General features: G+C 32.0%; 1 protein-coding gene across 3 annotated transcripts in view; it reads right to left on the bottom strand.

Annotated features, from left to right (window-relative positions):
- LOC107450377 (gephyrin) overlaps nucleotides 1-9,527 on the bottom strand; it is a 56,137-nt gene extending 46,610 nt beyond the window's left edge. Inside the window, exons 1-3 of one of the 3 annotated variants that reach the window (XM_087150183.1) lie at nucleotides 9,420-9,527; nucleotides 6,482-6,525; nucleotides 2,481-2,559 (exon numbers count right to left, since the gene is read on the bottom strand). In XM_087150183.1, coding sequence (XP_087006309.1) covers nucleotides 2,481-2,559; nucleotides 6,482-6,521 — 119 coding nt within the window. In that variant the 5' untranslated portion in view covers nucleotides 6,522-6,525; nucleotides 9,420-9,527. Of the gene's footprint in view, nucleotides 1-2,210; nucleotides 2,560-6,481; nucleotides 6,526-9,063; nucleotides 9,165-9,419 lie in introns of those variants that run through there. The other 2 variants (XM_087150188.1, XM_087150186.1) reach the window with 2 other exon arrangements.
- Nucleotides 9,528-23,658: the final 14,131 nt, after the last annotated feature.

Genomic DNA, 23,658 nt, shown 5'->3' on the forward strand with positions numbered 1-23,658 from the left:
GGATGCATACACATCAGGAGAGAGCAAGAAGCGTGCAATAAATTCTCTATAATCATTGAAAGAGACTGATTTGGAGGAGGCTGAGTTCTTGTATGGGGCGGTATCATGCTTGGTACCCATACTGATCTACACATCTTCTAAGGAGGTTCAGTTACAGGCATACATGCCCATGATTCAGTTTACATGCATTCTGTATTTATACTTAAATATTTTTATTTGTATGTTGTTTATAGTTTTCCTTATTTTAGTTTTCAGATTTTAAATTTCTTTTTTCAAATTATTTTGTAAATAATTTTTTTTCTTCTAGTTAAAAATATTTTTTCCTTGTTTTCTTTCTATTTTTCTCTTGTAATACATATATGTACACACATAATACTATTAATAAATAAGTACTAAAAAACAGTATGAAATCATGCACAACTGAATGATATTATAAAATATACCAATACGATTAATAAAGCTAGAATAATGCCATTTTTTCTACTTATAGTTACTTTTGTCTCGCCAGCAACTTTATGTCGTTAGATCGAGCAAAACACATTATTAGTAGTTTATATCATCAAAATAACGATTAACTGTATTCAGTATCTTTTGGAATGATGTTCCTGTCAGAAACCAACTTATGATGGTCAGAACTGACCACAATTAAGCTATTTTGCTGGTACTTATACTGGTCTGTTTTAAAATTGCACAGTATTAAAGAAATTTAAGATATTAGTGTTATTAATAAATAAATCATAAATCTGTGAACTCATTTATATGTTGTAAATTGTATTTTGAAAAAGAAAAAGTCGAAAATAATATGCAAATAAATTTATGTAGAATTGCTACAGGCAAGGACGGATTAACCTATAGGCACATTAGGCACGTGCCTAGGGCCTACGAAATTCAGGGGCCTACGAAAAACTTGGGAGAAAAAAATTTTTTGACAAAAATAATTTAGCTTTAAAAACAACAAGTGTATTTTGCACAAAATTATGAAGATACATATAAAAATATAATATTTTTTGGTAATAAATTATTTTGCAGAATCTTATGATCTAATATATTACTTTTTCGCGATTTTTGGATTCAACGAAATCTTGTATTATGCTGTCGAATTCCAAACTACGCAAAATGTCGTATTCAATAGACATAAGTGCGAGCGATGCCAAACGATCATTGTTGAACGCAAATAATTTTTTATCAATTTTAATCTGGAGAAAGATCTTTCTCCTTCTGCATTTGATCCAAGAATCGACAAATATATTCTTAATGCAATGTGAACATTAGGAAAAGTATTCACAAGTTTATCTTTAACATTGTTATCGATCGAACTAATCATAATGGTATTATCGATATCAACTGCAATATGTCGGTATTGCAGATAAAGTTCGATAAACAAATTTGTAAATTAAAATCCATATTAATAAAAATGTAAAAAAAAAATATGCGAGAAAATTTTAGCATATATTTTGAAAAGAGGGGAGGAGTGGGGGAAGGAGGGGAGGGCCCAAAAACGGCTATGCCTAGGGCCCACGAAAGGTATAATCCGGCTCTGTGCCTAGGGCCTACGAAAGGTATAATCCGGCTCTGGCTACAGGAAATAAAACTAAGATAGCTTAACGCTGTTCTTCGAAGCTCTGTTGCTAGGGAAATTAAAAAAGCTATAGTTTAAGTGCCTTAAATTTGCAGCAATGCAATGATTTTAAACTATACATATAATTGCGCTATAAGGAATTATCTGGGTTTTAGATCAGAGAAATAACTTAAATATTTTAAATGTTATTAAACTTTTTAAAAAAATGCCAATTTGGTGGCATTATTCCACCTAACTGAAAATTATCAAAATCATTGCCTTATTCTCAGCCAACTTTTAAGGTAATATTTCAAGAATAGAGTTTACTGTAGGGCACATTTAACAGTTGCCCATGGCCATTAAATATGACGAATGGCAATTAAAATATTGTCACACACTTGATCTCCGCTTTTATCATCAAAATTGTACCTCGTTTGCCTTTCATGATAATTAGCAAGAATATTTAATAACATTCTGAAAATTACTTCATTTAATGAAATTTTTTCTTGATTTTAGAAATAAACTTTGTAGTGTTCACTATGTTTTGAGAAATTCTTCAAAAGAAATGCCTTGCTTAAATGACATCAAAATTTTATTTTTTTAAAACTTTTTAAAATTTCCCAATTTTAAATTTTTTTTTCTCCAAAAGTACCAGTTAAGGCTCCACATTTCCCTGATCAATGGCATGATTGTGGCAATGTAGTCAGCATTGTACACAGACCGTGTTTACTTCCCTGATAGGCTGGTACCCACTGATCATAGGACTTCAAGCCGCCACTTGGGATCAAACGCCAGTTCTTCATAATGTCAGTTCAATGCCTTAACCACTGAGCCATCACAACTCAATTTTGCCATATAAAGTTTTTATTAATCGATACATTGGGTGATAATTTATAGATTGGTAATAGTAAGCTAACATTACTGTTTTTGTGACAACAGTAGTTTCTCAAATCTTGGTAAAAAGTCATCTTCACTAGAGTGATATTCAGCTGCGTCATAAACTATAAATAAATAACAAAATACATTAATTAATGATTAAAAAAAATACATTATTTACCTAAAAAAACTGCATAAGATTTATACTCTGAAAAACTCTACTTATTAAAACTACATAAGAATGAATAATTTCAATAAATCCATTGCTTTTTACAGTTTTAACAAGGAACACACAAAAGCTCTGGCATGACTATAATTTTTTATTCACACACATACAAAGAAAAGAAAAACTACTTCATAATTTAACACAGCAATTCCTAAAAGGTGTTCCATCAAAAGGTAACAGAGGTTTTGAGAGATAAGCCTTTTTTTCTTCAAATCAGTAATAATTTTTTAAACCTCTAACAATATTAGAACGTGATGAATAATCTACAATTTATTTAATATTTTAGTTTTCTCTATTATCAGATTTCAACTTTGCATTCTCAAAAAGCAAATCAGAAGACATTTCAGAACTGTGAATTCAATGGTCTGACATTTAACCTAATTATAATACTGATATTCCTTAAAAAAAAGGATTACTTACATCAAGTATATATCCATATTAATTTGTTGTCTTTTTTAGGTTAGTAGTATATTGACAGCTACATGTACTTTATATTTAAAGTTGGGGTTTCACAAAAAGAAATTTGATCAATTAGGGTTCCATAACAGAAAAATTGAGAAAGGCTGCTACAGCATACAGAATTTCACCCCACTTAAAGTACACCCATTTAAAAGAGATTACCAAAACACTTAAGGCAATTAAATGGTTAATTAGTCAGAAATTTCAGATATAATGTCAGGACTGGACCTTTCATCAACCAATACTAGGCAACCACCTAGAGGCAAGAGAACAATTTTCTATTTAAACAATTTATAAGGAAAAACAATTTCAACTCCGTTATACCAGTTTATAGCTCATGTTTTCCAACACATTAAATTATATTAAGTATATGTTTTAGGCTGAATTTGTACTATAATTATAAACTAGAAGGTTGCATACAAATGGAAAGTACCATAATTATTTCTCAGCATCAATCAGATAATAAAAATAAGCCTGCAGCAATTTATAAAATTGTGATTTCTCTTCTCTCCACTGAGTGAAAAGTTAGTAAAATTTATTAACTTTAAAAATAAATAAAAAATTGCATAATTTTGTTTCCAGGTAAATGAAAATGCTTATATATATATATTGGGAGTACAAATTAAAAGATGGCTCTAGCTGTTATGAATGTTTTATAGCAAGAGCTGGTTTCGGTGGTTTCAAAGAGGTTAGACATCTGTTAATAATATTCAGTTTATATCACTTTGAGTTTCATACAAAAACCCTGTTTTTTTACTTTGTTGAATAAGTCAAACTTTGTGATAACTAAGCAGCATTTGTGGGAGGTTTCATGTTTCTGCTTTAATTGCAAGAAAAGTGCAGCTGAAGCGCATCGAATGTTTGCAGAAGTTCAGGTGACAATGCTCCACCTGATATCTCATGTAGGGAATGGCTTCGACGTTTCAAGAATGGTGAAAGGTGTTGTATACTGTGAGCTGCTACAACCTGGCGATTCTATTACGAGTGATCGGTATAGGCTACAATTGATTTGTTTGAGCTGTGCATTACGAGAAAAACGGCCGGAATACGAGCAAAAGACATGACAAGGTTATTCTTTTGCATGATAACGGTTGGCCTCATGTCACACAAATTATTTGGAAAAGCTCAAGTGGGATATTTCAACACACTCACTGTATTCACCGGACAATGCTCCTTCTGATTACTGGTTGTTCCAACGGATGCAACACTATTTGGCAGGTCACCGGTCCACTTCTTTCGCAGAAATCGAAAATTGGCTGCTAACTTGGAATTCGAAAATTGCCTGAGAGGAGGGGAAAAGTAGTAGCCAGCTATGGACAATACTTTGATTAATCTTCATTCATTTTGCTCTGAAATAAATCGATAAGTTTTTTGACCACAAAAAACATATCGAACTAATTTGTACTCCCAATATATATATATATATATAAATATATATGTAAATATATATATATATATATATATATATATATATATATATATATATATATATATATATATATATATATATATATATATATATCAAGGTTGGCAAGTTTCTGCAGAAGTGGTTAAAAACCACTGGTAGGAACTGGTTAAAACCGGCATGGCAGAAACCCTTTTCTGCCACATTTGTGGCAGAAATTCAGAAAATGACATAAAAGTAAATACTGAGATTGACATACAATGGATAATTCACAGAAAAAACAATTAAATGTTAAACAAAGTACAATTTATTTACAAAATTATCACCATTCAAAATCAAATATTACATTGCTTGCACTCTGCAGTAATCTATAACAAAAGACAAGTCTTGATGCAGTTTCTAAACCTAGACAATTTCTCAATTTGCCTATGCATGAACGAGAAATTTGAGAAGATTCTCTAAGTTCAGCAGAACTAGCAGGCAATGCCATCAAGGAACAAGCAAGATTTGTGAAACTTTCATCTATTGCATATTTTTTAAAACTGGACCACCATGTAGCAGCTGGGGTAGCTATCGAAACTTGACAGGAAAAATAGGTTTCAGGAAATTGGCCCGATTTGTTTTATATAAATATTTCATATACTGCACTATCTTTTCATGTATATAGATATCTTTTCATGTATAATTCCCATCCCAAATTGTTAGGGTGGCAAACGTACAATGTTATTTCATTGGCCGTGAGCCACCTCCCACAGAAGAATTCAGCTTATAACATTTAGATTTCTAATGCACTTGTCCAGATTAGCTTTCAAAGAAGGATCAACACAATAGAAATATATAAAAGAATTGCTACAGCAAAAAACCATCTTAACCATAGAAAACAAACATTAGCATCCAAAAGAGGATGAACCTAATTGACGATCACAGATCCTTAATGGTGACCATAACACTCATCACTTATTTCCATCGCAAGTTTAATTCAGCCCATGGATCAGTTACAATGCTTGAAAAAAGTACTATCGCAGATTTCTTTTCGACAAGCTGTCGAAAAAGAGAAAAATTGCTGAAGGAATATTGAAGTTGTATTATTTCCACTAAGCTTTCAATAGTTCTAGGTGAGCTAGTCCCTTCCACTTGAAATTTTCAAGAATCTACTATATTTTATAATTATAAATTTAATAACTTTTTTTCCTTTGTTTATTTATACTATTTAAAAGTATATTTTATTCTTTCATTACAAAGATTAGACTTGAGGCTGAATAGAGGTTTTACAGCTTCAGGACAAAATGTATTGTAAACCTCTTTCTCAAAGGATAACAAAAAGCTTTATTCTCATATTTTGTAGAATTTTTGAAGACCCTTTTATATAAAACTGTAGTTTTTATATAGATATGAAGAAATCCTTCATAATTTTCTTTGGAAAAAAAAAGCTAATTAATAAGACTACATTTTTTGTAAGAAATTTCGACCAAACCCTGTAAGAATTTTTGTAAGGCATTCCCCCCCCCCCTCCGCTCTTAAGTATGGCGTCTTTTAGACTTATTCCATTTACATTAATTTCACAACCTTTTTCTTTCAAAATGTATGCTGCTTATAAAATTATTTTATGCTTATTTTCATTACAAACTTCAAACTTATGCCGATTGATTTAACCTCATAACTATTTTTTGTTGCTTAAATCGCCAAATGTGATTAGTTTTCAACTACTCGAATTTAACAAGTTTCATTTGTAAATTGAACTACCATTCACAATCCATCCAACCATATAATATCAATTATTGTGGTGATTGTTGCATTGCAATCATGCTAAAAATAAAAAGCTATAGTTGAAAAAAAATTTATGAAGTAAAACCTTTGTTTTCATAAATCTTCTCGTTAAATATTAAAAAGATATGCAGTGCACAGTTAAAAGGAACTTTTTTTCTTAATAATCTTTTAAAAATTTTAATTTCTTTACCTCTCAGCATTGCAATACTCAGATTTTCACAAATTGCCATCTTTCTAAAACAAAGCAGATTTTTACAGTTTATTTAACAATTCGAAATTTTTTTTTTTTGTAAAATACAAACTGTTCTTTAAACAAATCTAATGGTGTGATCCACTTTCTAATCAACTTAAAATTACAATTATTAAATAAAAAAAAATTTGATTCGCCGGGCGCAAAAAAATTAAACTGATATTTTTTATTTTAATGAGTATACTGAAAATAAAAAGTTTGCCGAGGTCTACAGACTTTTTGTGATTTTTTGCTTGCGCCTATAGCTATCCAAAGAGTATCAAAATTTTTACAAAATTGCAAGATTTAATTAAATATTTGCGATTGTGATATTTGAGTACGCCATCCGGATAGAAGACTGGTTCCATGACTAGAACCTCCCTCCTTCACTCTCCTCAGATGTATGATAATTCATTATGATGCCAGAATACTCTTCTTCAATATTTTTTGAGTTTAGATTATCAAAAATATGACTTAAAATTACAATGATGCTTAAACTAAGCACCATTGTGGGGATAATAGTTATCGATCATGTCAACTTTCATCTATGAAAAGGAACCCCACAATAGAGTCGAGTAAACATATCTTATATACTAATGAATTGGAATTATATATTTTAAGTGGTAGATACGCTACAGTACCCCCCCCCCCCCCCAGAATTACAGCTGTGAAAGAATTCGATGAACGGATACCACTAGGTGATTCATTGCTGTTTTGTGAGAAGCCGGAAGAGCTGTATTAAGATCACCATACTTTTGAGTGCTGATCGTGAGAGCTGTATTAAGTTCTTGGCCGTCGTACCTCTCGTGTTGAATTAGCTGTCAAGTGTATATATTGTGTATGATCGAGACTGAAAAGCCACAGCTTAAGGAGGACAATGTCGCAGTCACAAGTAGCAAGGCAACTGTTCAATGTGGACCATTCATCGAAATGGGTGTGTTTAGACCGTAGTATGCATTTCGACCAAGGTAGACGGGTTCACATCCCATCCGAAGGTCACCAGTGTGGGGAGTGAATAGTTATCGACCATGTCAACCGTCATCCATGAAAAAGTATCCCACCATAGAATCGAGTTAACATGTCTTAAATATTAGTGAATTAGAATTATATATTTGTAGTTGTAGATAAGCTACACCATCCTTACTACAGTTATGAGTTGTTTTCAAGCTTCAAAATTCATCAAAACAAAAATTAACATACTTCATATGATTATCCAGGTACTAATGGTAAAAACATGCCTAGTTTTGCCATGAACCAAACTTTATGGTGGTATTTAAATTTTTCACCTCATTATAGTTATATAACAAGAAAATCCACTAGAATATAAGATAGCTATTAAGTCCCTCTTCACCTCCAATCGCAAGACGAAACATTCTGTCCATTTTATTAATTTTCTGACAATGCTAAGTCCATCATGCAAATGCAGTTTCCGAAATGCAATTTTCTAATTGTTAACTTTGTCATCTAGCTGCGAAAAAGTCATATCCTTGCTGACATTAGGGCGGAATTCAGCTAAATTTTCTCAATTAGGATATCTCAATTAAGCCAGGATATTTGTAAACATATCACGATTTGCGATGTGTAAAAATAAAGGCTTTTGATTGCCCATAATTGTATTTCTGTGTAATATTCTATATAATATTGTGAAAATTTAGTTGAATTCAGCCATAGAAAGCCCTGGATTTACAAATTATAGATTTTTTGTGTTCATACAATGAAATAATGACGAAGCTGGCATAAAACTGACAGATTTTACTGTGTACTGATATTTTGTTTAAAAAAGTTCAATAAAAAAGAAAACTTTCTATAGATTTAGGGGCCCCCACTGATGTGGGACACGGGGCAACTGTCCCGTATGCCCCTGCCTTAGTCAAGCTTTGGCGATCACGAAGTCATGGTAGAACAGTTTAACGATAACACACACCCACGGTCCCAATATGCTGATCGAAGTGGTCTCTGACCCACTTACTGACCGCAGGCAGTGATGCTTGACTTAGGTGTTCTACTGGGAACCGTGTCTTTATGATCAGTCTACTGCAGGACCTTCGCAAATATAAATCCCTGGCATTGAACAGGATTTAATCAGTCCCCAATAAGTAACCCAAAAATGTAAAACCCAATTCTTTAACAAGCAATTAAGTAAATTATAATATAGAGACGCCTTTCAATTGTGAGTATTATCTATTCTAAGCAGTAGTCTGCTAAATTTAAATACCAAATATGAAAAAAAAGAGGTCGAATTTGATCTCTCTAGACTGACTTTTTCTGGGTTTAAAGAGTCACGAATAATATATTTTTCTACAAGTTAAACAATTGATAATGGTAGGAATTAAAAACTTTATTTCAGAGGGCAAAACTAATAGAATTTTTTCTACTGCATTTCAACAGTGGCCTCAGTTTATTTTTCAAAAATTTAAATGATTAAATTAATGGTTGATACTGAAAATATAATTAATTTCTTTTGAAGCATTGCTCAAAATATGATGAACATTACAAGGTGCATTTCTAAAATAAAAAAAAAAAATAAAAATTAAGAAACCTACATGAAAGAATGTAATTTTTTTTCTCAATATTGAGAAATCTTCATAATGATATCATTTTTATGAAAAATAAATAAATTGCTCATGGAGATCATTTTCAAGGAAAAAAGAGGGAGATGAGAGGGGGGGGATAACAAAGATAATAGACTCTCCCGCAAAAAAAAAAATCGAGAAGCGAAAATTACAGCGGATGCGATTTTTTTTATAATTGACGAAAACTTTTAAATCAGTATACTAATAAATATGAATATTAAAGGGTAAAAAAAGCTTTAGAGTTTATTAAATAATTTTCTAATTGGAAAGAAGGAAAACAGTTCAAAATAACTTTAAAAAGAAAAAAAAATTTAAAATATTCTTACAAAAGTGCTAGTTGTGCCGCCTCGAAAAAGTAAACAAATAGCCAACCGAAGTTAAATGGTTTTAAAGCTCAATGCTTAATGTGTTTGTAGCTTTCATAGCTTAAGGAGATGGGAATGTATAGAAAGATTTCAATGGATTGGCTGAAGTGACGGTACGGTTAGGTCGATTTCTGGTTGCCATTAGCAACCAAAAGCAGACACTCTCCTCTTTCGGAATCTTTGCGAAAAATGTATTAGTGATTACAGATTTATTTTTTGTTCTATTATATTTATTTCTTAACCATTCTATTTTTGCATTACTTGTTAAAGAATATTTATTTCTAAGCTTTTAAAACCGTTTTATAGAGTAAAGCAGAAAATTATACTCCTGCTGTATGATTAGTTTTATTTTATCTTATTTAGTTCTTAAATTTAGTTGTTAAAAAGTAAAGCTTCTATCTCATTTACTATTTTCTGTTTCGTTTGTATAGTTTTCTAAATTGAATATTTATTTTAAAATGTATCCACAATCTCCGTAAGTTTTATATTTAAGTAATTAACAAAATTAAAGAGAAAAATAAAAATCTATTCAGTACAATTTTTATTGAGTTTCTTCGAAATATGCTAGCATCATACCTTTGCAAAGTAAATCGTTATACTTCAACGAATGATATAATATCAAACCATCAAGGCAGTTTATATGTATTGCAGAAAAATCGCCTAAATTTGCATTAATTAGAGTAAAAAAAAGGAAATCCATCTAAACCACTGTAGTGGATTTAGATGGATTTTCTATAGAAGACTTATGAGAAAAGATTGCAACTTTAACTAAATATCACTTGAGTTCTTTTATTTATTTATTAAAAAATAAATTTGCAATATTTATGCCAATTTGTCTGAAAACTAATTTATTCATATTTACTTTATTAATTTATTACTTTATATATATATAAAAAAATAGACACATTTAAGTAAACTAAAAAGGAAGTAACCACAGATGAGGAGGCAGTCAAAAATACTTGCTACTACAAAAAGTGAAGTTCACCTCCCCCCCCCCCCCTATTATACAAAAAAATTGAGTATCATTATCATTGCTTTCAGCGCTGTAATTTTAGGAAGTTAATCAACAGGCAAAAAATATGGCCTAAATAATTTGATTAATTTGTTGAAAAATAATAAGCACTCCAAATAGTTAATATATTAATATATTTTAAAAATTCTTCAATTTAATACTTAAAATTTTATTGATAAGAAACATTAAAAACAATAGCTTTTTAAAAATTCATTATCCAGAGCAAAACAGAAATTGGAATTAGATCCATTCTTCTTTTTTTCCAACTTGCCATGAGTGGGTTCAGGATTTCTTAAATTTAAAAAAAAAAAAAAAAAAAAAAAAAAAAAAAAATTGGGTCAATATAGAGGGAAGATATATTGCCATTTTGTTATACATAATACTGACTGCCAATTTCCTCATTTTAACGCTATTGTACATATACATAGTACATAGTGACTTATAGGACCATATTCTAGGCCCTTTAATATATCAATGAACACATTAAATAAATAATATAATGTAAAATAAACAAAAGAGGAAAAAAAAGAAAAAAATTTAAAAATTGCCCACAGCCGGAGTTCGAACCCCTACCCCCTCCCTAAAGGCGTAATTCACTAGCACATGGTCTTAGCCGTTGGACTACGCTTATGCGGCGATCGTGCTCCTACATAGCTTCAAGTACCCTCTCCCGGCTAGCTAAACAAAAGATTTAAGGAGCCATTGCGACCCCCCTAATTCATCTATAAAAATATACTTTGAACGTGTGCTTTGGCTTGAACACGCCCACCTTGAGACCGAGTTTCAAAATTATAACTTAATATTAAAGGGAGTTGATCGGTCTTGAAATTTCAAACTGTTTCCCGCCATTTTATTTTATTTTATTTTTTATTCCATTATGCGTTCTTTCACAAAGAAAGACAATTGATTTTATACATAGAATACCTTTCGAATGCGAAACTACCGTGGAAATGTTGTAAAACGAGCTTGAAAAAAATAATACATTATAAATAAACTAATTATCCGGGATTTTTCCAGTTTTTAAGCGTTATTTGAAGTATCCCGAATAAAAGAAATTTTTTTTTTTAATATAAGATCCTTTAATATATCGATGAGCGCGTTATATAAATAATATAAACTAAAATAAACAAAAGAGAAAAAAAAAAAGAAAAAATTTTAAAAATTGACCACAGCCGGATTTCGAACCCCAACCCCCTCCCTCCTGGGGTAATTCGTTAGCACATGGTCTTAGCCGTATGACCACGGTTATACGGCGATCGTGCTCCTATATAGCTTCAAATACCCTCTCCCGGCTAGCTAAACAAAAGTTTTAAAGAGTCATAGCGACCCCCCTAATTAATCTATAAAAATCTACTTTGAAGGGATGTTTCGGCTTGTAGAGGCCCACCATCAGACCGAGTTTCAAAATTATAACTTAATATTAAAGGGAGCTGATCGGTCTTGAAATTTCAAACTTTTCCCCGCCATTTTATTTTATTTTATTTTTTATTCCATTTTGCTTTCTTTCACAAAGAAAGACAATTGATTTTATACATAAAATACCTTTCGAATGCGAAACTACTGTAGAAATGCTGTAAAACGAGTTTGAAAAAAATAATATATTATAAATAAACTAAATTTCCCGGAATTTTCCAGCTTTTAAGCGTCATTTGAAGATTCCCGTATAAAAGAAAATTATTTTTTTTATATAAGATCCTTTAATATATCGATGAGCACGTTAAATAAATAATATAATGTAAAATAAACAAAAGAGAAAAAAAAGGAAAAAATTTTAAAAATTGACCACAGCTGGGGTTCGAACCCCTACCCCCTCCCTCCTGGCGTAATTCACTAGCACATAGTCTTAACCATTGGACCACGCTTATACGGCGATCGTGCTCCTATATAGCATCAAGTACCCTCTCCTGGCTAGCTAAACAAAAGATTTAAAGAGCCATAGCGACCCCCCTAATTAATCTATAAAAATCTACTTTGAAGGGGTGTTTCGGCTTGTAGAGAACCACCTTCAGACCGAGTTTCAAAATTATAACTTAATATTAAAGGGATCTGATCGGTCTTGAAATTTCAAACTTTTCCCCGCCATTTTACTTTATTTTATTTTTTATTCCATTATGCAGTTTTTCACAAAGAAAGACAATTGATTTTATACATAGAATACCTTTCGAATGCGAAACTACCGTAGAAATGCTGTAAAACGAGTTTGAAAAAAATAATATATTATAAATAAACTAAATTTCCGGGATTTTTCCAGCTTTTAAGCGGTATTTAATATTCCCGAAAAAAAGAAAATTATTTTTTTTATATAAGATCCTTTAATATATCGATAAGGGCGTTATATAAATAATATAATGTAAAATAAACAAAAGAGAAAAAAAAGGAAAACATTTTAAAAATTGATCACAGCCGGGGAACGAACCCCTAACCCCTCATTCCAGGCGTAATTGACTTGCACATCGTCTTAGCCGTTGGACCACGCTTTTACGGCGATCGTGCTACTACATAGCTTCAAGTACCCTCTCCCGGCTAGCTAATCAAAAGTTTTAAAGAGTCATAGCGACCCCCCTAATAGATCTATAAAAATATACTTTGAAGGGGTGTTTCGGCTTGTAGAGGCCCTCCTTCAGACCGAGTTTCAAAATTATAACTTAATATTAAAGGGAGCTGATCGGTCTTGAAATTTCAAACTTTTCCCCGCCATTTTATTTTATTTTATTTTTTATTCCATTTTGCTTTCTTTCACAAAGAAAGACAAATGATTTTATACATAAAATACCTTTCGAATGCGAAACTACTGTAGAAATGCTGTAAAACGAGTTTGAAAAAAATAATATATTATAAATAAACTAAATTTCCGGGAATTTTCCAGCTTTTAAGCGTCATTTGAAGATTCCCGTATAAAAGAAAAGTATTTTTTTTATATAAGATCCTTTAATATATCGATGAGCACGTTAAATAAATAATATAATGTAAAATAAACAAAAGAGAAAAAAAGGAAAAAATTTTAAAAATTGACCACAGCTGGGGTTCGAACCCCTACCCCCTCCCTCCTGGCGTAATTCACTAGCACATAGTCTTAACCATTGGACCACGCTTATACGGCGATCGTGCTCCTATATAGCATCAAGTACCCTCTCCTGGCTAGCTAAACAAAAGATTTAAAGAGCCATAGCGACCCCCCTAATTAATCTATAAAAATCTACTTTGAAGGGGTGTTTCGGCTTGTAGAGAACCACCTTCAGACCGAGTTTCAAAATTATAACTTAATATTAAAGGGAGCTGATCGGTCTTGAAATTTCAAACTTTTCCCCGCCATTTTACTTTATTTTATTTTTTATTCCATTATGCAGTTTTTCACAAAGAAAGACAATTGATTTTATACATAGAATACCTTTCGAATGCGAAACTACCGTAGAAATGCTGTAAAACGAGTTTGAAAAAAATAATATATTATAAATAAACTAAATTTCCGGGATTTTTCCAGCTTTTAAGCGGTATTTAATATTACCGAAAAAAAGAAAATTATTTTTTTTATATAAGATCCTTTAATATATCGATAAGGGCGTTATATAAATAATATAATGTAAAATAAACAAAAGAGAAAAAAAAGGAAAAAATTTTAAAAATTGATCACAGCCGGGGTACGAACTCCTAACCCCTCATTCCAGGCGTAATTGACTTGCACATGGTCTTAGCCGTTGGACCACGCTTTTACGGCGATCGTGCTACTACATAGCTTCAAGTACCCTCTCCCGGCTAGCTAATCAAAAGTTTTAAAGAGTCATAGCGACCCCCCTAATAGATCTATAAAAATATACTTTGAAGGGGTGTTTCGGCTTGTAGAGGCCCTCCTTCAGACCGAGTTTCAAAATTATAACTTAATATTAAAGGGAGCTGATCGGTCTTGAAATTTCAAACTTTTCCCCGCCATTTTATTTTATTTTATTTTTTATTCCATTTTGCTTTCTTTCACAAAGAAAGACAATTGATTTTATACATAAAATACCTTTCGAATGCGAAACTACTGTAGAAATGCTGTAAAACGAGTTTGAAAAAAATAATATATTATAAATAAACTAAATTTCCGGGAATTTTCCAGCTTTTAAGCGTCATTTGAAGATTCCCGTATAAAAGAAAATTATTTTTTTTATATAAGATCCTTTAATATATCGATGAGCACGTTAAATAAATAATATAATGTAAAATAAACAAAAGAGAAAAAAAGGAAAAAATTTTAAAAATTGACCACAGCTGGGGTTCGAACCCCTACCCCCTCCCTCCTGGCGTAATTCACTAGCACATAGTCTTAACCATTGGAACACGCTTATACGGCGATCGTGCTCCTATATAGCATCAAGTACCCTCTCCTGGCTAGCTAAACAAAAGATTTAAAGAGCCATAGCGACCCCCCTAATTAATCTATAAAAATCTACTTTGAAGGGGTGTTTCGGCTTGTAGAGAACCACCTTCAGACCGAGTTTCAAAATTATAACTTAATATTAAAGGGAGCTGATCGGTCTTGAAATTTCAAACTTTTCCCCGCCATTTTACTTTATTTTATTTTTTATTCCATTATGCAGTTTTTCACAAAGAAAGACAATTGATTTTATACATAGAATACCTTTCGAATGCGAAACTACCGTAGAAATGCTGTAAAACGAGTTTGAAAAAAATAATATATTATAAATAAACTAAATTTCCGGGATTTTTCCAGCTTTTAAGCGGTATTTAATATTCCCGAAAAAAAGAAAATTATTTTTTTTATATAAGATCCTTTAATATATCGATAAGGGCGTTATATAAATAATATAATGTAAAATAAACAAAAGAGAAAAAAAAGGAAAAAATTTTAAAAATTGATCACAGCCGGGGTACGAACCCCTAACCCCTCATTCCAGGCGTAATTGACTTGCACATGGTCTTAGCCGTTGGACCACGCTTTTACGGCCATCGTGCTACTACATAGCTTCAAGTACCCTCTCCCGGCTAGCTAATCAAAAGTTTTAAAGAGTCATAGCGACCCCCCTAATAGATCTATAAAAATATACTTTGAAGGGGTGTTTCGGCTTGTAGAGGCCCTCCTTCAGACCGAGTTTCAAAATTATAACTTAATATTAAAGGGAGCTGATCGGTCTTGAAATTTCAAACTTTTCCCCGCCATTTTATTTTATTTTATTTTTTATTCCATTTTGCTTTCTTTCACAAAGAAAGACAATTGATTTTATACATAAAATACCTTTCGAATGCGAAACTACTGTAGAAATGCTGTAAAACGAGTTTGAAAAAAATAATATATTATAAATAAACTAAATTTCCGGGAATTTTCCAGCTTTTAAGCGTCATTTGAAGATTCCCGTATAAAAGAAAATTATTTTTTTTATATAAGATCCTTTAATATATCGATGAGCACGTTAAATAAATAATATAATGTAAAATAAACAAAAGAGAAAAAAAGGAAAAAATTTTAAAAATTTACCACAGCTGGGGTTCGAACCCCTACCCCCTCCCTCCTGGCGTAATTCACTAGCACATAGTCTTAACCATTGGACAACGCTTATACGGCGATCGTGCTCCTATATAGCATCAAGTACCCTCTCCTGGCTAGCTAAACAAAAGATTTAAAGAGCCATAGCGACCCCCCTAATTAATCTATAAAAATCTACTTTGAAGGGGTGTTTCGGCTTGTAGAGAACCACCTTCAGACCGAGTTTCAAAATTATAACTTAATATTAAAGGGAGCTGATCGGTCTTGAAATTTCAAACTTTTCCCCGCCATTTTATTTTATTTTATTTTTTATTCCATTATGCAGTTTTTCACAAAGAAAGACAATTGATTTTATACATAGAATACCTTTCGAATGCGAAACTACCGTAGAAATGCTGTAAAACGAGTTTGAAAAAAATAATATATTATAAATAAACTAAATTTCCGGGAATTTTCCAGCTTTTAAGCGTCATTTGAAGATTCCCGTATAAAAGAAAATTATTTTTTTTATATAAGATCCTTTAATATATCGATGAGCACGTTAAATAAATAATATAATGTAAAATAAACAAAAGAGAAAAAAAGGAAAAAATTTTAAAAATTGACCACAGCTGGGGTTCGAACCCCTACCCCCTCCCTCCTGGCGTAATTTACTAGCACATAGTCTTAACCATTGGACCACGCTTATACGGCGATCGTGCTCCTATATAGCATCAAGTACCCACTCCTGGCTACCTAAACAAAAGATTTAAAGAGCCATAGCGACCCCCCTAATTAATCTATAAAAATCTACTTTGAAGGGGTGTTTCGGCTTGTAGAGAACCACCTTCAGACCGAGTTTCAAAATTATAACTTAATATTAAAGGGAGCTGATCGGTCTTGAAATTTCAAACTTTTCCCCGCCATTTTATTTTATTTTATTTTTTATTCCATTTTGCTTTCTTTCACAAAGAAAGACAATTGATTTTATACATAAAATACCTTTCGAATGCGAAACTACTGTAGAAATGCTGTAAAACGAGTTTGAAAAAAATAATATATTATAAATAAACTAAATTTCCGGGAATTTTCCAGCTTTTAAGCGTCATTTGAAGATTCCCGTATAAAAGAAAATTATTTTTTTTATATAAGATCCTTTAATATATCGATGAGCACGTTAAATAAATAATATAATGTAAAATAAACAAAAGAGAAAAAAAGGAAAAAATTTTAAAAATTGACCACAGCTGGGGTTCGAACCCCTACCCCCTCCCTCCTGGCGTAATTCACTAGCACATAGTCTTAACCATTGGAACACGCTTATACGGCGATCGTGCTCCTATATAGCATCAAGTACCCTCTCCTGGCTAGCTAAACAAAAGATTTAAAGAGCCATAGCGACCCCCCTAATTAATTTATAAAAATCTACTTTGAAGGGGTGTTTCGGCTTGTAGAGAACCACCTTCAGACCGAGTTTCAAAATTATAACTTAATATTAAAGGGAGCTGATCGGTCTTGAAATTTCAAACTTTTCCCCGCCATTTTACTTTATTTTATTTTTTATTCCATTATGCAGTTTTTCACAAAGAAAGACAATTGATTTTATACATAGAATACCTTTCGAATGCGAAACTACCGTAGAAATGCTGTAAAACGAGTTTGAAAAAAATAATATATTATAAATAAACTAAATTTCCGGGATTTTTCCAGCTTTTAAGCGGTATTTAATATTCCCGAAAAAAAGAAAATTATTTTTTTTATATAAGATCCTTTAATATATCGATAAGGGCGTTATATAAATAATATAATGTAAAATAAACAAAAGAGAAAAAAAAGGAAAAAATTTTAAAAATTGATCACAGCCGGGGTACGAACCCCTAACCCCTCATTCCAGGCGTAATTGACTTGCACATGGTCTTAGCCGTTGGACCACGCTTTTACGGCGATCGTGCTACTACATAGCTTCAAGTACCCTCTCCCGGCTAGCTAATCAAAAGTTTTAAAGAGTCATAGCGACCCCCCTAATAGATCTATAAAAATATACTTTGAAGGGGTGTTTCGGCTTGTAGAGGCCCTCCTTCAGACCGAGTTTCAAAATTATAACTTAATATTAAAGGGAGCTGATCGGTCTTGAAATTTCAAACTTTTCCCCGCCATTTTATTTTATTTTATTTTTTATTCCATTTTGCTTTCTTTCACAAAGAAAGACAATTGATTTTATACATAAAATACCTTTCGAATGCGAAACTACTGTAGAAATGCTGTAAAACGAGTTTGAAAAAAATAATATATTATAAATAAACTAAATTTCCGGGAATTTTCCAGCTTTTAAGCGTCATTTGAAGATTCCCGTATAAAAGAAAATTATTTTTTTTATATAAGATCCTTTAATATATCGATGAGCACGTTAAATAAATAATATAATGTAAAATAAACAAAAGAGAAAAAAAGGAAAAAATTTTAAAAATTGACCACAGCTGGGGTTCGAACCCCTACCCCCTCCCTCCTGGCGTAATTCACTAGCACATAGTCTTAACCATTGGACAACGCTTATACGGCGATCGTGCTCCTATATAGCATCAAGTACCCTCTCCTGGCTAGCTAAACAAAAGATTTAAAGAGCCATAGCGACCCCCCTAATTAATCTATAAAAATCTACTTTGAAGGGGTGTTTCGGCTTGTAGAGAACCACCTTCAGACCGAGTTTCAAAATTATAACTTAATATTAAAGGGAGCTGATCGGTCTTGAAATTTCAAACTTTTCCCCGCCATTTTATTTTATTTTATTTTTTATTCCATTATGCAGTTTTTCACAAAGAAAGACAATTGATTTTATACATAGAATACCTTTCGAATGCGAAACTACCGTAGAAATGCTGTAAAACGAGTTTGAAAAAAATAATATATTATAAATAAACTAAATTTCCGGGATTTTTCCAGCTTTTAAGCGTTATTTGAAGAATCCCGAATAAAAAAAAATTATTTCTTTTATATAAGATCCTTTTATATATCGATGAGCACGTTATATAAATAATATAATGTAAAATAAACAAAAGAGGAAAAAAAAGAAAATATTTTAAAAATTGACGACAGCCGGGGATCGAACCCCTACCCTCTCCCTCCTGGCTTAATTCACTAGCACATGGTCTTAGCCGTTGGACCACGCTTTTACGGCGATCGTGCTACTACATAGCTTCAAGTACCCTCTCCCGCCTAGCTAATCAAAAGTTTTAAAGAGTCATAGCGACCCCCCTAATACATCTATAAAAATATACTTTGAAGGGGTGTTTCGGCTTGAAGAGGCCCACCTTCAGACCGAGTTTCAAAATTATAACTTAATATTAAAGGGAGCTGATCGGTCTTGAAATTTCAAACTTTTTCCCGCCATTTTATTTTATTTTATTTTTTATTCCATCTTGCTTTCTTTCACAAAGAAAGACAATTGATTTTATTCATAAAATACCTTTCGAATGCGAAACTACTGTAGAAATGCTGTAAAACGAGTTTGAAAAAAATAATATATTATAAATAAACTAAATTTCCGGGAATTTTCCAGCTTTTAAGCGTCATTTGAAGATTCCCGTATAAAAGAAAATTTTTTTTTTATATAAGATCCTTTAATATATCGATGAGCACGTTAAATAAATAATATAATGTAAAATAAACAAAAGAGAAAAAAAGGAAAAAATTTTAAAAATTTACCACAGCTGGGGTTCGAACCCCTACCCCCTCCCTCCTGGCGTAATTCACTAGCACATAGTCTTAACCATTGGACAACGCTTATACGGCGATCGTGCTCCTATATAGCATCAAGTACCCTCTCCTGGCTAGCTAAACAAAAGATTTAAAGAGCCATAGCGACCCCCCTAATTAATCTATAAAAATCTACTTTGAAGGTGTGTTTCGGCTTGTAGAGAACCACCTTCAGACCGAGTTTCAAAATTATAACTTAATATTAAAGGGAGCTGATCGGTCTTGAAATTTCAAACTTTTCCCCGCCATTTTATTTTATTTTATTTTTTATTCCATTATGCAGTTTTTCACAAAGAAAGACAATTGATTTTATACATAAAATACCTTTCGAATGCGAAACTACTGTAGAAATGCTGTAAAACGAGTTTGAAAAAAATAATATATTATAAATAAACTAAATTTCCGGGAATTTTCCAGCTTTTAAGCGTCATTTGAAGATTCCCGTATAAAAGAAAATTATTTTTTTTATATAAGATCCTTTAATATATCGATGAGCACGTTAAATAAATAATATAATGTAAAATAAACAAAAGAGAAAAAAAGGAAAAAATTTTAAAAATTGACCACAGCTGGGGTTCGAACCCCTACCCCCTCCCTCCTGGCGTAATTCACTAGCACATAGTCTTAACCATTGGACAACGCTTATACGGCGATCGTGCTCCTATATAGCATCAAGTACCCTCTCCTGGCTAGCTAAACAAAAGATTTAAAGAGCCATAGCGACCCCCCTAATTAATCTATAAAAATCTACTTTGAAGGGGTGTTTCGGCTTGTAGAGAACCACCTTCAGACCGAGTTTCAAAATTATAACTTAATATTAAAGGGAGCTGATCGGTCTTGAAATTTCAAACTTTTCCCCGCCATTTTATTTTATTTTATTTTTTATTCCATTATGCAGTTTTTCACAAAGAAAGACAATTGATTTTATACATAGAATACCTTTCGAATGCGAAACTACCGTAGAAATGCTGTAAAACGAGTTTGAAAAAAATAATATATTATAAATAAACTAAATTTCCGGGATTTTTCCAGCTTTTAAGCGTTATTTGAAGAATCCCGAATAAAAAAAAATTATTTCTTTTATATAAGATCCTTTTATATATCGATGAGCACGTTATATAAATAATATAATGTAAAATAAACAAAAGAGGAAAAAAAAGAAAATATTTTAAAAATTGACGACAGCCGGGGATCGAACCCCTACCCTCTCCCTCCTGGCTTAATTCACTAGCACATGGTCTTAGCCGTTGGACCACGCTTTTACGGCGATCGTGCTACTACATAGCTTCAAGTACCCTCTCCCGCCTAGCTAATCAAAAGTTTTAAAGAGTCATAGCGACCCCCCTAATACATCTATAAAAATATACTTTGAAGGGGTGTTTCGGCTTGAAGAGGCCCACCTTCAGACCGAGTTTCAAAATTATAACTTAATATTAAAGGGAGCTGATCGGTCTTGAAATTTCAAACTTTTTCCCGCCATTTTATTTTATTTTATTTTTTATTCCATCTTGCTTTCTTTCACAAAGAAAGACAATTGATTTTATTCATAAAATACCTTTCGAATGCGAAACTACTGTAGAAATGCTGTAAAACGAGTTTGAAAAAAATAATATATTATAAATAAACTAAATTTCCGGGAATTTTCCAGCTTTTAAGCGTCATTTGAAGATTCCCGTATAAAAGAAAATTTTTTTTTTATATAAGATCCTTTAATATATCGATGAGCACGTTAAATAAATAATATAATGTAAAATAAACAAAAGAGAAAAAAAGGAAAAAATTTTAAAAATTTACCACAGCTGGGGTTCGAACCCCTACCCCCTCCCTCCTGGCGTAATTCACTAGCACATAGTCTTAACCATTGGACAACGCTTATACGGCGATCGTGCTCCTATATAGCATCAAGTACCCTCTCCTGGCTAGCTAAACAAAAGATTTAAAGAGCCATAGCGACCCCCCTAATTAATCTATAAAAATCTACTTTGAAGGTGTGTTTCGGCTTGTAGAGAACCACCTTCAGACCGAGTTTCAAAATTATAACTTAATATTAAAGGGAGCTGATCGGTCTTGAAATTTCAAACTTTTCCCCGCCATTTTATTTTATTTTATTTTTTATTCCATTATGCAGTTTTTCACAAAGAAAGACAATTGATTTTATACATAGAATACCTTTCGAATGCGAAACTACCGTAGAAATGCTGTAAAACGAGTTTGAAAAAAATAATATATTATAAATAAACTAAATTTCCGGGAATTTTCCAGCTTTTAAGCGTCATTTGAAGATTCCCGTATAAAAGAAAATTATTTTTTTTATATAAGATCCTTTAATATATCGATGAGCACGTTAAATAAATAATATAATGTAAAATAAACAAAAGAGAAAAAAAGGAAAAAATTTTAAAAATTGACCACAGCTGGGGTTCGAACCCCTACCCCCTCCCTCCTGGCGTAATTTACTAGCACATAGTCTTAACCATTGGACCACGCTTATACGGCGATCGTGCTCCTATATAGCATCAAGTACCCTCTCCTGGCTACCTAAACAAAAGATTTAAAGAGCCATAGCGACCCCCCTAATTAATCTATAAAAATCTACTTTGAAGGGGTGTTTCGGCTTGTAGAGAACCACCTTCAGACCGAGTTTCAAAATTATAACTTAATATTAAAGGGAGCTGATCGGTCTTGAAATTTCAAACTTTTCCCCGCCATTTTATTTTATTTTATTTTTTATTCCATTTTGCTTTTTTTCACAAAGAAAGACAATTGATTTTATACATAAAATACCTTTCGAATGCGAAACTACTGTAGAAATGCTGTAAAACGAGTTTGAAAAAAATAATATATTATAAATAAACTAAATTTCCGGGAATTTTCCAGCTTTTAAGCGTCATTTGAAGATTCCCGTATAAAAGAAAATTATTTTTTTTATATAAGATCCTTTAATATATCGATGAGCACGTTAAATAAATAATATAATGTAAAATAAACAAAAGAGAAAAAAAGGAAAAAATTTTAAAAATTGACCACAGCTGGGGTTCGAACCCCTACCCCCTCCCTCCTGGCGTAATTCACTAGCACATAGTCTTAACCATTGGAACACGCTTATACGGCGATCGTGCTCCTATATAGCATCAAGTACCCTCTCCTGGCTAGCTAAACAAAAGATTTAAAGAGCCATAGCGACCCCCCTAATTAATCTATAAAAATCTACTTTGAAGGGGTGTTTCGGCTTGTAGAGAACCACCTTCAGACCGAGTTTCAAAATTATAACTTAATATTAAAGGGAGCTGATCGGTCTTGAAATTTCAAACTTTTCCCCGCCATTTTACTTTATTTTATTTTTTATTCCATTATGCAGTTTTTCACAAAGAAAGACAATTGATTTTATACATAGAATACCTTTCGAATGCGAAACTACCGTAGAAATGCTGTAAAACGAGTTTGAAAAAAATAATATATTATAAATAAACTAAATTTCCGGGATTTTTCCAGCTTTTAAGCGGTATTTAATATTCCCGAAAAAAAGAAAATTATTTTTTTTATATAAGATCCTTTAATATATCGATAAGGGCGTTATATAAATAATATAATGTAAAATAAACAAAAGAGAAAAAAAAGGAAAAAATTTTAAAAATTGATCACAGCCGGGGTACGAACCCCTAACCCCTCATTCCAGGCGTAATTGACTTGCACATGGTCTTAGCCGTTGGACCACGCTTTTACGGCCATCGTGCTACTACATAGCTTCAAGTACCCTCTCCCGGCTAGCTAATCAAAAGTTTTAAAGAGTCATAGCGACCCCCCTAATAGATCTATAAAAATATACTTTGAAGGGGTGTTTCGGCTTGTAGAGGCCCTCCTTCAGACCGAGTTTCAAAATTATAACTTAATATTAAAGGGAGCTGATCGGTCTTGAAATTTCAAACTTTTCCCCGCCATTTTATTTTATTTTATTTTTTATTCCATTTTGCTTT

This window comes from Parasteatoda tepidariorum, chromosome 1 (assembly GCF_982258835.1).
Source record: "Parasteatoda tepidariorum strain Cologne lab strain chromosome 1, Ptep-v5.0, whole genome shotgun sequence".
Lineage (NCBI taxonomy): Eukaryota > Metazoa > Arthropoda > Arachnida > Araneae > Theridiidae > Parasteatoda > Parasteatoda tepidariorum.